At 40.5% G+C, this 15,525-nt stretch overlaps 1 protein-coding gene across 2 annotated transcripts; it reads left to right on the top strand.

Annotated features, from left to right (window-relative positions):
• Positions 1-2,855: 2,855 nt before the first annotated feature.
• On the top strand, positions 2,856-7,208 carry LOC115363937 (gastrula zinc finger protein XlCGF57.1-like). Of its 2 annotated transcripts, XM_030058300.1 has the most exons (3): positions 2,856-3,140; positions 5,559-6,269; positions 6,438-7,208. In XM_030058300.1, the coding sequence occupies exons 1-3, from the start codon at positions 2,948-2,950 to the stop codon at positions 6,977-6,979; spliced, it is 1,446 nt and encodes a 481-aa protein (XP_029914160.1). In that variant the 5' UTR covers positions 2,856-2,947; the 3' UTR covers positions 6,980-7,208. The 2 variants fall into 2 exon arrangements, with proteins under 2 accessions (XP_029914160.1, XP_029914159.1); XM_030058299.1 differs by having other exon boundaries at positions 5,559-7,208.
• The last annotated feature ends 8,317 nt before the right edge of the window (positions 7,209-15,525 follow it).

Raw genomic sequence — 15,525 nt, 5'->3', positions numbered from 1 at the left:
GTTACTTTTCTAAAACGGGATGCTTGATGAACCCTCCTGTAAAACGTTTGCAAACCTACTATTAAATCAACAGAAATGCTCTGTTTGGAACAGAACTACTTTATTTCATAAACCAAGCAGGGCCTTTCAAACTGGCTGGCAGAGTCCTACATGGAAGCAGCCAAAACAAGAATCGGTTTGCGATATCTTTTTCAGGAGAACATTTTGAGATTGCTGCTGATGATAGAAGAACGGATGGACAGAAGGACAGAGGGTGCATCCAGAGATGTCAGCAGGTAAGAATAAAATGCCTGCTGTAGTTCAGAGATCAGACATGACTGGGAGGCTGAAGCCCCCATCATCAGTGAGATGTTCAGTCTGTCTCTGTGCAGATTTGGGACCAGTCGAGGAATCACAGCAGCGGGAGAAAACATCTTGTCAAGATCCAGACCACCACCTGATGGAGACGAGGACTTCCTAACCTGCATCCCGCCTTCTCTCTCTCTCTCTCTCTCTCTCTCTCTCTCTCTCTCTCTCACAGCAAAATCACTGGAGTTAAAATCCTGGTGTTAGACCATTTTAGAGTGAAGTGTTGAGGTTGTGGTGTTGATTCTGATACAATGAACTCCGTGCTAGTGAGAAAACACATATGGTGTGCATGTAAACGTACTCATTGAGTACGTTTACATGCACACCATATTCCGGTTCGGGTCAATATTCCGGCTAAGGTAACTGCGCCGTGGCAACTGGAATATTCCGTTTACATGTTACTTACTTACTACGAGACACATCACCGGACGCATGCAACAAAACCATGGCGCCCCTGTGGCAATGCTGTGTGGTCGCATGGCCGGATGAATAAATGCCTCCAGAAAATAAAACAACACACTTCATTGAGTTATACATATCTCCAAACTGGAAGCATGTCTTCACCCGATGTCAAACGATAGAGATATGTTGAGTTTTAGGGATAGAGCAAGTGAAAGTATTCCGTTTTTTGGGTGTATGGTTTGATCCAAAGTTGACATGGAATGAACATATTGATAAGGTAATTTCTAAATGTAAAAAGGTATTGAATGTAATGAGATGCTTATCAGGATCAGAATGGGGAGCGAGCAGATGTGCTATGAAAACTATTTATATAGCATTGATTAGATCTGTTTTTGATTATGGATGTATTGCTTATGGTTCAGCAGCAAAAACTTCATTGAAAAAGGTGGATGTGGTGCAAGCTCAAGCACTGAGACTTTGCTGTGGTGCGCGCAAAACAACCCCTGTGTCAGCTCTGCAGGTAGAAGTGGGAGAAATGCCGTTGTATCTCAGAAGGAAACAATTAATGGTAACATACTGGGTAAATCTCCAGAGACATACAGGAGACAAACACCCAACAATAAAAGTGCTTCTTCCATGTTGGGAAAGAGAGAGATATAAGGGAGAATGTTTCGCATGGAGCAGTGGAAGAACAGCTGCAGAGATGGAATTAAGTCAGAAAAAAAAAAAATTCTGCTGTGCAATTAACAGTAACACCACCCTGTTTTTTTCCATCAGTTCATGACTTTCACATTCAAGAAATTGTGCATAAAGGTTGTGGAGATGTTGTGAGTTTAGTGGAAGAAAGACTACATACCATATATCATACATTTATTCCAGTATTTACAGATGGATCCAAAGACCCGCAAACTGGAAGAACAGGATTTTCCATTTTTATTCCACAGTTGCAGAATTCAATCAAAAGGAGGACATCTGATGATTTGACTGTATACACTGTTGAGATGTTGGCAATATTAAAAGCTTTGCACTGGATTGAAGAATTACAATTCCAGAAAGTTATTATATGTTCAGATTCAAGATCAGCATTACTATCAATACAATCATTCACATCTAGCAGCAGGCAGGATGTAGTAAATGAAGTCTATGAATCCATGTATAGATTTCAGAGGCAGGATAGAATAGTCACCTTTATGTGGATACCAGCTCATAGAGGAATTAAAGGCAACGAGATGGCTGATACATTGGCTAAACAAGCATTAAAACAACAGGAGAGTATGGCTGTTTCACTCAGTAAATGTGAATTATAAAAAGAAATATTCACAAGGAATGGCAACACTTATGGGATAATGGGGAGGTGGGAAGACACTTATATGCAGTACAACGGGAAGTGGGCACGGTGAGATCAGTTGAAAAGAGCACTAAAGAAGAAAACATGTTGACATGGTTGAGGGTAGGTCACATTGGGTTGAATAAAAACGCTTCACTTGATCAGAAAACATCCAACAGGCCTTTCTGATGTATGCTTAGTGGAAGAGTCAGTAGAACACATCATTCTTCATTGCAGCAAGTATTCTAGAGAGAGAATCAGTCTAAAGAACGAGATTAGACGGATTGGAATACAAGATCTAACATTGGGAAGTGTATTAACTGTTGGATTAGGGAAACTCGTTCAATTTGTGAAAGATACAGGGCTAAATAAGAGAATATATTTATTTATTTATTTAACCCTCATAAGGTATTCGGGTCTGTGGGACCCGTTTTCACAAAAAACAAACAAATGTATTGTTTATATTACTTGCAACTGGGATGAAGTAAAAATCTGCTGAGTATCTTAACAACAAAAGGTTTTATTATGTTGAATTAAAAGCCCCAATTTGCAATGGGTCCACCAGATCCAGCAGGACTCCCTGTGTAACAAAAAAACGAATACCATATGAGGGTTAATTTAATTCAATTTATTTATTTATTTTGTAGTGGGAATAGATAATTCTGGTTCACACTCCAGCACAGTAGGTGGCGGTAATGCACCTTAACGTTGGTTGCCACCCGCCATAAAATACATAGAAGAAGAAGAAGAAGAAGAAGAAGAAGAAGAAGAAGAGGAAGCTAAAGGAGGAGTAAAAGAGAAAACAACGCCGAGGCAGTTGCTGTCGAAAACAGCAGAAGGACCAAAAAGTGTAGTTGTAAATGTGTGAGAATGTGTGACGTGCAGGAGCTCACGTGTCTGGTACAGCAGCAAGAGGCTGCGGCGGCTCGAGACATATTGGAACTGTTTGAAAGGACGTTAGCGGCGCACGAGGAGCAGCTGCGGCAGTTAAGAGAGGAGAACGAGCGGCAGAGAAAGCAGCTGGACGCTCTTTTACAGCCTCAAGTTCGACTAGAAAGAGCAGGTTTGTCCACTTCAAATGTTGTTGTCTCACTGCTGATGTCCGTGTTGAGCACAGGACGCCAGCAGAGCTGCTTCAAGCCCCAAACCCTCCAGCCGCTCCTGCTTTCTGCCTGTTGCTGGGATATACCGGTCCACCTTAAAATGTCCTAAGGCCTGCAGGTGGCGCTGTGGAGTCATTTTCTGATAGAGGGAGATGAAATGAGAATGAATCATGAAATGAAACGGTCGCTTTTCCACTAGCACCTACTCGGCTTGACTCTACTCGGTTTGTAAGCTTTTCCATTACGTGGTTGTACCTGGTACCAGGTACTACGTACTCGGCCAGGGTTCCAAGCGAGCCGAGTCGAGCCGAATATGTGACCTAAACAGAGTGCAGGCCACTGATTGGACAGGGAGCGACGACACATGAGAGCGACTCCTTCACGACACAACCCGGCATTTTTAAAGGAAAACGGCAACAGCGACCGCGCGCATTGATTATTGCTGAAGTTAGCAAAGTTGGAAAATGGCAAGCTGAAGAAGTGGAGACTTTTCTGTGCTTGGTGGCGGGGCCGCCGTACTATGACGACTCCACCGACGATGAGGTGGTACTCAATGGTAATGGAAAACGACCGAAACCGAGTCGAGCCGAGTAGGTGCTAGTGGAAAAGCGGCATTATTGACTCACAGTCCGAGATTTTGATCATTTAATTCTTCTTGAACTCACTGCTGTTTCTGCGTATTTGTTGTTGTCCGTCCGGCTCACTATTAAAAAGTCCCAAAAAACCAAAATATGACAGCGGAGTCCCAGGGGATCTTAATCCTGAACCTTATTCTTTTTTTTTTTTTTTTTTTTTTTTTTTTTTACTGGAAATTTGGACAGGTAGTAGCAGTAGGGCTGGACTGTTGGCTGAGGCTGGTGGTGGTTCCCGTTCTGCTGGGACTGGTAGACGGCATCATTTGCACAGTTGTTCATTTTTTGCTGAGTAATGTCAGGCGACTCCATACAGTTGGTCATATGGAGTTGTGAGTGGATACCACATGTTGATTTGTCTGCTGTACAAAATTTGGTAGCAAAATTCATGATGCCAATAGCAACAGTTTTGGTGACCCCATGACCTTTGCCTTATTAGACCAAATTGTTAAAATTGCAGTGGAGTATGTGTAAATCTATTTAGTGGATCACCATGAAATTTGATGACAGGCTTCATTTGGCACAGAGTTGTCATGGGGTCATGAGGTCTGGGGATCCCATGATGTTCCCTCTAGCACCCCCAGCAGGCCGGTTTTTAGAGTAAGGTGTAGCTGCAGACCCGCAGATGGCCTGTGTGCGCCATGGCCCCCTGGCTCGGCTGGTGGACCTCCAGTCTTTAAAATAAAAGCCCTAACTTGTGCTCCCTGGCTGGGTCAGTGGGTAGGAATCCATGGATCCAATAAAAAACATACATCTCCTAGCTCCGAATCTCACATCTCACATCTCTGATCAGTTTCACCGGCTTCAGGACAGGACGGGCGGACAGAGACAGAGACGCTGCAGCCACTGTATAGTATGAGTGTGCAGTTTGATGTGTGTTGAAGTGATGAAGCTGCCGTGACAATGTAATTTCCTGCAAAGGATTAATAAAGTATCATACATTCATTCATTCATGATGGTTATTGTGATTCTGAGCGAGCGTCTCGCGCACCCGTCATCACGTTTTCCGAAGACGTCATGACGTGGCTCTGACTTGGCTCCACTTTGCTCTTGGCTGGTGGAAAAGCAAACCGGTTCTTCGTTGGCACCAGTTAAGCACCGGCTCTAGCACCAGCTCCGAACTAGCACCAGGTTTTTTCTGGTGGAAAAGGGGCAACACTGAAGTATATGTGGGTTAAGGCCTCACCCTGCCTCGGCTATAATAATCAAATTTTGTGTGTGTGTGTGTGTTAGGCATGAATTTCATTCCGGTTAACATTAAATGTTAAAGTCATTGCAGCCTTCAGTTTCCATCTCTAAACTAGCTCCCTCTTCAGTGGAAAAAGGACGTTATTCCCAGCATTAACCCATCTCATGACCCAGCAAAACACCAGGAGAGAACGGGTGTTTATTTATTCGAGGCTAACACTGGACAAATGCAGGAAAGTCATAAATATTCATGGAAACACTGAAGCTAAATGGCCAATTTTCACACTTCATCCACAGTATTTTCAGTATGATTGTACAGTGATTTCCATGGATCTCAGGCCTGTAGTAATAAGCTTCTCTTCATTGTCACTTTCATACCAATTTTATGTGGAGACAAAATGACTTCTCTGTTTTTGTGGCTGAGATCATCCAGCAAAGGGAGCATCATGGATCTTGTTTACATGATGAAGAAATGGTAACAGGATAAGGTAAACTACCAAGCATGGTTTTCCTTAATTTATGTGTGTGTGTGTGTGTGTGTGTGTGTGTGTGTTTCAGTGTTGCCTCAGCAGCTGCTGGTGATTAAAGAAGAGGTTCCCCCTGAGCAGCAGGAGTGCAGCCCCAGTGTGAAGCAGGAGGAGCCAGAGCCCCCCCACATTAAAGAGGAAAAGGAGGAGCTCAATATCACCAAGGATATCCCATTCACTCCTGCCCCTGTGAAGAGTGAAGATGATGAAGAGAGAGCTCAGTCCTCACAGCTTCATCAAAGCCAAACTGAGGAGAACACAGAGGCAGAGCCTCCGGCCAGCAGCTCCACTGAAACAGAAGCTGATGAAGAGGATTTCCAAGCAAGTAGTGATGGCCAGCTGCTCTCTTCACACTCCTCTGAATCTGAGACTGAAGACAGTGAAGATGACTTGGAGGAGACTGGAGAGCCTCAGTCAGGTTTAGCCTCAGTGAGTGAAGTCCTTTTCAGCCATGACAGATCTGAGGCTGGAGAGAAGCCATCTTCCTGCTCTGTGAACAAAACCACAGGAGAGAAACAGTGGAGCTGCGTTGTTTGTGGTACAAACTTTAAAAAAAGATGGCTCTTAAAAAGACACATGTTGACGCACAAGAGAGAGACAAAATTCAGCTGCCCATTCTGTGCCAAGAGATTTCCAGGGAAAAGTGAATTAAACACTCATGTGGTAGTTCATGCAAGAGAGAAACAATTTCGCTGTTCAGTCTGTCCTAAGAGATTTACACATAAAATTTGCTTAAACAGACATATGAGAGTCCACACAGGAGAGAAACCTTTCAGCTGCTCAGTCTGTGCTAAGAGATTTACAGGGAAAAGTGATTTAAACACTCATATGGTAGTCCACACAGGAGAGAAACCTTTTACATGCTCAATTTGTGGTAAACATTTTACACAGAAATCTGGCTTAAATACACACATGAGAATCCACACAGGAGAGAAACCATATCGCTGCTCAGTCTGTGCAAAGAAATTTACATGGAAAAGTCAATTAAGCACTCATATGGAAGTCCACACAGGAGAGAAACAATTTCCCTGTTCAGTCTGTGGTAACAGATATACACAAAAAATTAACTTAGACAGACACATGAGAGTCCACACAGGAGAGAAACCTTTCAGCTGCTCCGTTTGTGGTAAACAGTTTAGAACAAAAACTGGATTAAATACACACAACAGTGTCCACACAGGAGAGAAACCTTTCAGCTGCTCAATTTGTGGTAAATGTTTTACACAGAAATCTGGCTTAAATGCACACAAGAGTATCCACACAGGAGAGAAACCCTATCGCTGCTCAATTTGTGGTATAAGTTTTAGACAGAAAGGTAGCTTAAATAAACACATGAGACTCCACACAGGAGAGAAAACTGTTAGATGCTTAATTTGTGGTATACGATTTAGACAGAAGGGTAATTTAAATACACACGATTGTCCACTCAGGAGAGAAAACATAGTTTCTTAATTTGTGGTAAACATGTTTCAGATAAAGGTCACACAAACGCACATGATTGTTCACTCAGGAGAGAAACCTTTTAGCTGTTCAGTCTGTTATCAAACTTTTACATGTATAAGTCACACAAACAGACACATGACAATCCACTCAGGAGAGAAACTGGGCAGCAGCAGTGTGTGTGGGAGAAGTTTGTGCAGGCATGACCGTGTTAACCCTATAAAGCCTGAACTATGAAAGAATCGGCAGAAAATTCCAATTTTTTGAAACTGAACCCTTTCTTTAGTCCTATAACAAAATGTAAAAAAAAAAAAAAAAGATTTTTCAAAAAATATGTTATCACATTCGGTTTTTCTGTTGTATCATATATGACAGTACTTGAAGTGTCAATGGTATGTTCCAGGGTGAACAGGGGAAGTGTTCAAAGGTATGCAACAGTATTTTGGTCAAGTATTGATCAAACTGAAAACGGAATGTGGTATTTAATAATGTGTATCATATATAATACAAATGGCTTTATAGGGTTAAAAGTCTCAAGTGTGTTGGTGAGAGCAGCAGCAGCTGAAGCTGCAGATCTGCTGCTTGACCTGAATTGTTCAACAGGACAACAAACTAGAAAACATGATGACTGTCCATCACTCAGGACGAGGAAACTCAAACTCTTCTCAGTCAGTGTTGTTGGAGATGCAGCCACATATGAACACTGCTCACACACATCTTGTGTTAATGCAGGCTCATTGAAGAGAGAAATTCTTGTTGCTCCTGTTTGGCTCAAATTCAGGTTTATGTTTCCTTGTCACTTTGATCATCTGATACCTGTAAGTTAATGTTCTGGCCAGCAATTCAACATTTGCCATTTTTTTATTGGAATTACACTCCTGATCAAAATTTTAAGACCAGTTGAGAAATTGCAAGAATTTACATTTTGCACTGTTGGATCTTAAGAAGGTTCTACGTAGAGCTTCAAAATGGAAAAAAAAAAAGAAGTAATGGGAGTGAGACAAAAAAAATTTGAGTAAGCAATTTATTGTTAACAACCAATAAACTGAAATAGGCTGTTCATCAGCTGATCAAAAGTTTAAGACCACAGCCTTTAAAAGCCCAAATCTTGGCAAAAATGTGGATTCAGTGTCATTTTCTGTCAGGTATCCACACTGTCATGGCCTCCTGATGGCAAAGGCAAAAAAGCCTTCTCTCCTTGAACGCGGTCGGATTGTTGAGCTGCATAAGCAAGTCCCAACAACAAGGCCTCTCGCAGCGTGCCATTGCTGCTGAGGCTGGACGCAGTAAGACACTCATTTTAAACTTCTTAAAAGATCCTGAGGGTTATGGAACAAAAAAGTCAAGTGGTAGACCCAAAAAAATTTCACCGGCCCTGAGCCGAAGGATCCAATTGGCTGTCCGTCAAGACATGGGACGATCCTCGGCCCAAATTAAGCTTGTCACTGGTGCCAACTGCAGTCCCATAACCATCAGACGGCTCCATTGTTCCATTCCTTCAATGGAACAATGGAGCTTCAGGTTGTGCAGAGGCGTCAAATGGCAGCTGGCTATGTGGAGATGTTGCAGGGGGCATCCCTCATGACTGAAGGCCATCGTCTGTGTGGTTATGACTGGGTTTTTCAACAGGACAACACTGCAGTTCACAATGCCCGCCTGACAAAGGACTTCTTCCAGAGAAATGAACCATCCTGCGTGTTCCCCTGATCTAAATCCAATTGAGAACATTTGGGGTTGGATGGCAAGGGAAGTTTACAGAAATGGACACCAGTTCCAGACAGTGGATGCCCTCCATGAAGCCATCTTCACCACTTGGAGCAACATTCCCACTAGCCTCCTAGAAACACTAGCATCAAGCATGCCGAAACGAATTTTTGAGGTGATTAACAAGAATGGCACATCTACTCATTACTGAGTCCTTTTTTGAAAATTTCATTTCTATTTTAGGGTTTTTTTTTTTTTTTTTTTTGGAGATATGGTCTTAAACTTTTTATCAGCTGGTGAACAGCCTATTTCAGTTTGATGGTTGCTTGCAATAAATTGCTTACTCAATTTTTTTTGTCTCACTCCCATTTCTTCTTTTTGCATTTTGAAGCTCTACTTAGAACCTTCTTAAGATCCAACAGTGCAAAATGTAAATTCTTGCAATTTTTCAACTGGTCTTAAGAGGTGTGCAACCTGAATATTGCGAATATTACGAATAATACCAGAATATGATGTGCATTTAAACGTGCTCATTGTCACTCATAGATAACTGAACTTCTCACCTTTTCCATTACGTGGTAGTACCTGGTAGCAGATACTATTTTGGGACGTACTCAGCCGGGGTTCCAAGCAAGCTGAGTCGAGCCGAAATGTGATGTAAACACCGTGCAGGCCACTGATTGGACGGGGGCGAGGACACATGAGAGCGACTCCTGCACAAAAACTAAACCCGGGATTAAAAAAAAGAAAAAAACAAAACAAAAAACAACAGCGACCGTGCGCATTGATCATCACTGAAGTTGGCAAAGTCGGAAAATGGCAAGCAAACCGGTACTGTGGTCAAATGAAGAGGTGGAGACTTTTCTGTGCTTGGTGGCGGCCCAAAGAATCCAGAGGGAGCTGGACGGTGCGCTGCCTTGCTATGATGACTCCACCCACGGTGAGCTGGTACTCAATTGTAATGGAAAACCACCTAAACCATGTCGAGGCGAGTAGAGTCGAGCTGAGTAGGTACTAGTGGAAAAGGGGCATTAGGAAGACCAAACTCCTAGAAGCTTATGGTGAACTTCTATCACTGCGCAGTAGAAAGTGTGCTCACATATGGACTATTAGTGTGGTTTTCCAGCTGCACTAAGGCAGAACAACAGGCTCTTCAAAAAGTGGTGAAATCAGCAGGGAAAATAATTGGGACCCACCTCCCAGAGATCACCACTGTCTACACCTCCCGCTGCCTGCGCAGAGTGTGCAACAGTATTTTATAATGCAATATTATAATGCACTTTATTCTCTTGGGACTTATGTTCTTTATGTTTGGAGACTTCTATTTATTTGGATTCACTATTTATTTGTGGTATTATTATATTGGTTGCACTACATGACTATGCAATGCTGTGAATGCTCCAACATTATCTCTAGCTTTATAACAATGACAACAAACTACTGAATTCAGGGAAAATAGAAGGAGGCTGATAAGTTACATACCAGAAACAGGAAATAAGCTGTCAGTTTCTTTTTCTGTAGTCGTTTTTTTTTTTTTTTTAATAATCACATTAATAAGTGTATGTGCATTTCAATACTGCCGTGAATGTACCTACTCCGATACAGTAGGTGGCGGTATGCATCTTTAAAGGTTGTATTGCCATCCGCCAAAATAAAAAACACAGAAGAAGAAGAGGAAGCTAATGAGGAATTAAAGGCAACGACATGGCTGATACATTGGCTAAACAGGCATTAAAACAACAGGAGAGTATGGCTGTTGCACTCAGTAAATGTGAAGCAAAAGGAGTAATAAAAAGAAATATACACAAGGAATGGCAACACTTATGGGATAATGGAGAGGTGGGAAGACATTTATATGCAGTGCAACAGGAAGTGGGCATGTTGAGATCAGTTAAAAAGAGCACTGGACTTCCGGCAAGATGGCGTACCGGGTGCATCAGAACCTCTGAGCGCTGTATGCAAGTCCCAGTTTTTCCAGTAACTTCACCGTCCAACTGCCTTTATTTGACCCTTTGAGATTTATGGTGTTTCGAAGTTCAACCTTGACAAAAAATCTGGACCATGAAACCAACCGCTCAAGCCTGTCGGAATACGACTGCTACCCACCACAACTACGCGGCTAAGATGGAGGTTTCGACTGAGAGCCTGAAAAGAAAAGATCCATTTTCTCCGATAAAAAACCAACCGACCGCCAAAATGAGAGACCAGACCACTGACGATGGAACGAAGGTCGTCCTGGAAGCAATAAAACAGCTCACTGATAAAGTGGATAATCTCGGCACCCAAATACAAAAGAACTCAGTTATGCTAGCTAGCATGGCTAAAGCGGTTGAGTTCAATGCGGCGGAGATCAAAGACTGTAAAACTCAGCTACAGACCACGGAGCGGGAGGTGTCGGCGATAAAAAAAGACAATGCTGAGCTGATGGAAAGAGTCCTGGAGCTCGAACGGTATAAGCGTCGCTGGAATCTGAGAATCCGGGGGATATGGGAGAAAGAGGGAGAAAATATAAGAGAAGTTGTGACTAACCTGCTGACAAAAATCTCCCCCCCGTGGACCCCAGACATCAACCACATTGTGGACTCGGCTCATCGGCTTGGCAGGCGAGAGGAAAACAAGACCAGGCAAGTCATCATCCAATTCACACAGAGAATACACCGAGATGCGCTGTGGAAGATGACCAAGGATTCCTCCATCTGCAAAGAACTTGGGATCGGCTTCACCGAAGACCTCTGCAAGGCTGATAGGGAGGCTCGAGCAGCACTGTGGCCGAAGATACAACAAGCACGGGCGGCTGGAAAACGAGCTTACTACAGAGGAGGAGCTGGATACATCAATGGTCACAGAATCACTTAAAAACACAATAGTCACAATAAAAACACTTGAGGTATACTGACGGTTAAAAACTATGAATATATAAGCACCAAACAGGGTCTTAATCTTTCCTGGTATAAGAAGGTTAGATGGTTAAGTTAAAGATATTTTGATATGAAAGGGACGTTGCCTAAAGTTATTTTTTGGGCCTTTTCTTATTTCTCCATTTTTCTCCATTCAGTTAGACTTCTTACTGTTTACTAGCGGTTGCTAGTGGTGGTTCATAATGAATGTTGATTTTTCTTGTATTTCCTTGAATGCTAGGGGCTTAAGAGATATTACTAAGAGAAAATCTATCTTTTTATTTTGCAAGGGCAAGAAAGCAAACTTCATTTTGATACAAGAAACACACTCAAAACCAGAAGATGAAAATTTTTGGATTAACCAGTGGGGGGATAAAATTATTTTTGACCATGGTTCCACTAAATCAGCCGGACTGGCCATTCTGTTCTGCAACTCGCCTGGTAAATTGGTGACCTCGAAACCCAGTAACAGTGGTCACTGGCTAATCTGTGTCTTGAGTATTGATAGTGAGTATAGCTTTCTTGTTAATATCTATGGCTTCAACAATCCAGCTCAAAATAAACTATTACTTGCAGAGCTTTCTGAAAATATTGAAAATCTTAAACTTACCTATCCACATGCTAAAGTAATTGTGGGAGGAGATTACAATATGGTTTATGATGAAAATCTGGACAGATACCCTTCTAAAAGTCAACACAGTTCTCATAACCCCGTTTTATCTCATTTCTGTGGCAATCATAACTTAGTAGATCCTTGGCGCCTTAAATATCCTGACACCAAACAATATTCTTGGTTCAAACCAAATAATGCATCAAAATCCAGAATTGACTTCTGGTTAATTTCTGCTTCAATTATACACTCTGTTGCAGACTGTTGTATGTCAGCTGCTCCTCTAACAGACCACTCTGTTATTAAGTTGAGTTTTAAACCCCCTGGTGGTAGCTATAGAAACAAGGGCTACTGGAAATTCAATTCAACCTTATTAAATTGTCAAACATATTGTGATGGTATAAAATCTTTAATTGCTGATGTGATGGCTAAAGATGATATAATATCATATGTTTCAAAATGGGAGTTTTTAAAATTTTAAATTCGAGAATTTTCCATTCACTATGGGAAATCATTTAGCCAAAGCAGCAAAATAGCAGAGCTTAATCTAATTAAAGAAATAAACACTTATTGTAATAAGGCATCACCAACTGACAGTGACAAACAGAAAATTCTAACCCTGCAAACCAAACTGGATGAGATCTATCTCAAAAAAGCGAAAGGAGCCTACATAAGATCTAGAGCTAAATGGATAGAAGATGGTGAGAGAAGTACAGCTTATTTCTGTCGTTTAGAAAAAAGAAGACAAGAGAGAAATTCAATTAAAACCTTATTGATTCGAAACCAACCATGTACAGATCCAACCTTGATAACTAAGGAAATAACTTCTTTTTACAGTAAATTATACTCGTCTACCTTTTCTGTTACTGATTCAGATTCCTTTTTCAACCATATCAAAGATCTTATCCCATGTATAGATGAGGAGTTTAAAAAGTTATGTGATGCTGATATTACTATTTTGGAGCTGGACAAAGCTGTAGACAGCTTATCCTTAAATAAATCTCCCGGCTGTGATGGCCTTACATCAAACTTCTACCGACACTTTTGGGACCTATTAAAAAATCCATTTTTTTCTTATGCTAAAGGAAGCAATTGATAATCTGTCATTTCCTCCCACTATGAAACAAGGTATAATTACTTTAATCCCCAAACCAGGTAAAGACCCCAAAATATTGGATAATCTTAGACCTATCACATTATTGAACACTGATTATAAAATTGTAACCCTTGTTTATGCCAATAGATTAAAAAGTAACCTAGACAAAATCATATCTGACTCCCAGTCTGGTTTCATGAAAGGCAGATCTATTCACAACAACATCCGCTTGGTAATTGATCTCCTAGATTATAAACATTTAATTGAAGATGACGGCTTTATTTTGTTTCTTGACTTTTATAAAGCCTTTGACTCAATTGAACATCCCTTTATTTTTCAGTGTTTAAAACTTTTAGGTTTTGGGAATAAATTTCGAGCTACTATAGAGTCTCTTTATGATAATGCAAATAGCTCTATTTCTTTACCAGGAGGCACATCACCAAGATTCGCTATCAAACGTGGGGTCAAACAGGGCTGCCCTATCTCCCCATTTCTCTTTATAATTGCTACAGAAATGCTTTCAGTTTTTATTAAAAATTCAGACATTGCTCCGTTAAACGTTATTGGGATACCTGTTGTTATTAGCCAGCTGGCAGATGATACGACCATTTTTATAAAACAGCTAACTGAAGTCCCCAAGATTATACAAGCAATTAATACATTTTCCAATGCCTCGGGACTTAAACTTAATCTGAATAAATGTGAGTTAATGCCAATTCATCAGTGTGAATTAACAGAAGCATACAACATCCCTATAAAATCAGCCGTTAAATACTTAGGAATACATATCTCTAAAAACCCAACTGAAAGAGAAAATATGAATGTATGGAGAGTAATAACGGAATGTCAAACTAAACTTAACTCCTGGTTGTTAAGAGACATCAGCTTATTGGGTCGAGTTTTTCTTACTAAGATGGAAAGCATATCGAGATGTATATATCCAGCATATTCTTTAGCCATTCCTAACAGAGCCATTAAGAAGATTAACCAAATTAATTTTGATTATATATGGAAGAAAAAGACACACTATATTAAGAGAACAGAGATGACCAAAGAATACAAAGATGGAGGTCTACAGGCTATTGATTTTGAGTTTATAAATGGTACACTGAAAATGAACTGGTTAAAAACCTTCCTTAACAATAACAGCTTTTGGCATCATATCCCCAGAGAAGTCTTCAGTAAACTGGGTGGCATACAGTTTCTATTAAAATGTGATTTCAGTATTCAGAAACTTCCTGTGAAATTATCCCTATTTCACCAGCAAGTCCTCTTATATTGGAAACTTTTGTACAATCACAATTTTACCCCGCACAACACACCGATATGGAACAATAGATACATTATAGTTAAAAACAAGTCCTTATATAACAAGGACTGGATGAACAAAGGTATTTGGTCTCTAATTCATTTGGTTGACGATGATGGGTGTGTGATGACTTATGAAAATTTTTGCCTTAAATATGATCTAGTAATCAATCGTAACTCCTTTGAATCCATAATAAAAGCCATCCCTGTCCCTACTTTAGGCTTAATTCAAGGGATTGTTTCAAACTCAACTCACATCTCTCCTAACTTTCCATGTCTCCTAGTTGGAGGCTGTGACTTTGAGAGTATTAAATTTCCAAATAAAACAATTAGAAAGATGTTTGATAATATCACATACCCTTTACTGTCCTTTAGAAACTCCATTAAGCAAATCTTTCCCAAAGATGCTATATATTCTTTACGCTCCAAATTCTTAAAATTCCCCATAAATCCAAAAGCCAAAGAATTACATTTTAAAACTTTAAATGGTGTGTACCCATCTGGAGTATTATTACAACAGAGATTTGGATTTGACACAAATAAATGTGTATTTTGTGATGATACTGAAACATCTGATCATTTATTTTTCTATTGTATGTTTTCAAATGCACTCTGGACTGATATACATGACTGGTTGCACACAAAGATTCGACTGGAACCCTTTTCTCAAAAGGACATTATCTATGGACTTATTATGGACAATAAGGAATCGGACTTTCTGGTAAATAATATACTACTCCTTGGAAAATTTTACATACACAAATGTAAATATGTGAAAGTAAAACCGAGGTTTAATACATTTCATAATGAGTTTCTTTCTTACACTAAAGCCCTTAACATAATGAAAGGTAAAAATGCACTGAGACTTTTCAGTTTATTGGAAAAATATGATCTACAAAGAAAACCCTAGCTAATGTTTTATTTTATTTTATTTTATTATGTA

The sequence above is a fragment of the Myripristis murdjan genome, chromosome 8 (assembly GCF_902150065.1).
Source record: "Myripristis murdjan chromosome 8, fMyrMur1.1, whole genome shotgun sequence".
In the NCBI taxonomy this organism is placed as follows: Eukaryota; Metazoa; Chordata; class Actinopteri; order Holocentriformes; family Holocentridae; genus Myripristis; species Myripristis murdjan.
The sequence above is the reverse complement of the archived record's forward strand: the minus strand, read 5'-3'. Positions and strand labels throughout refer to the sequence as shown.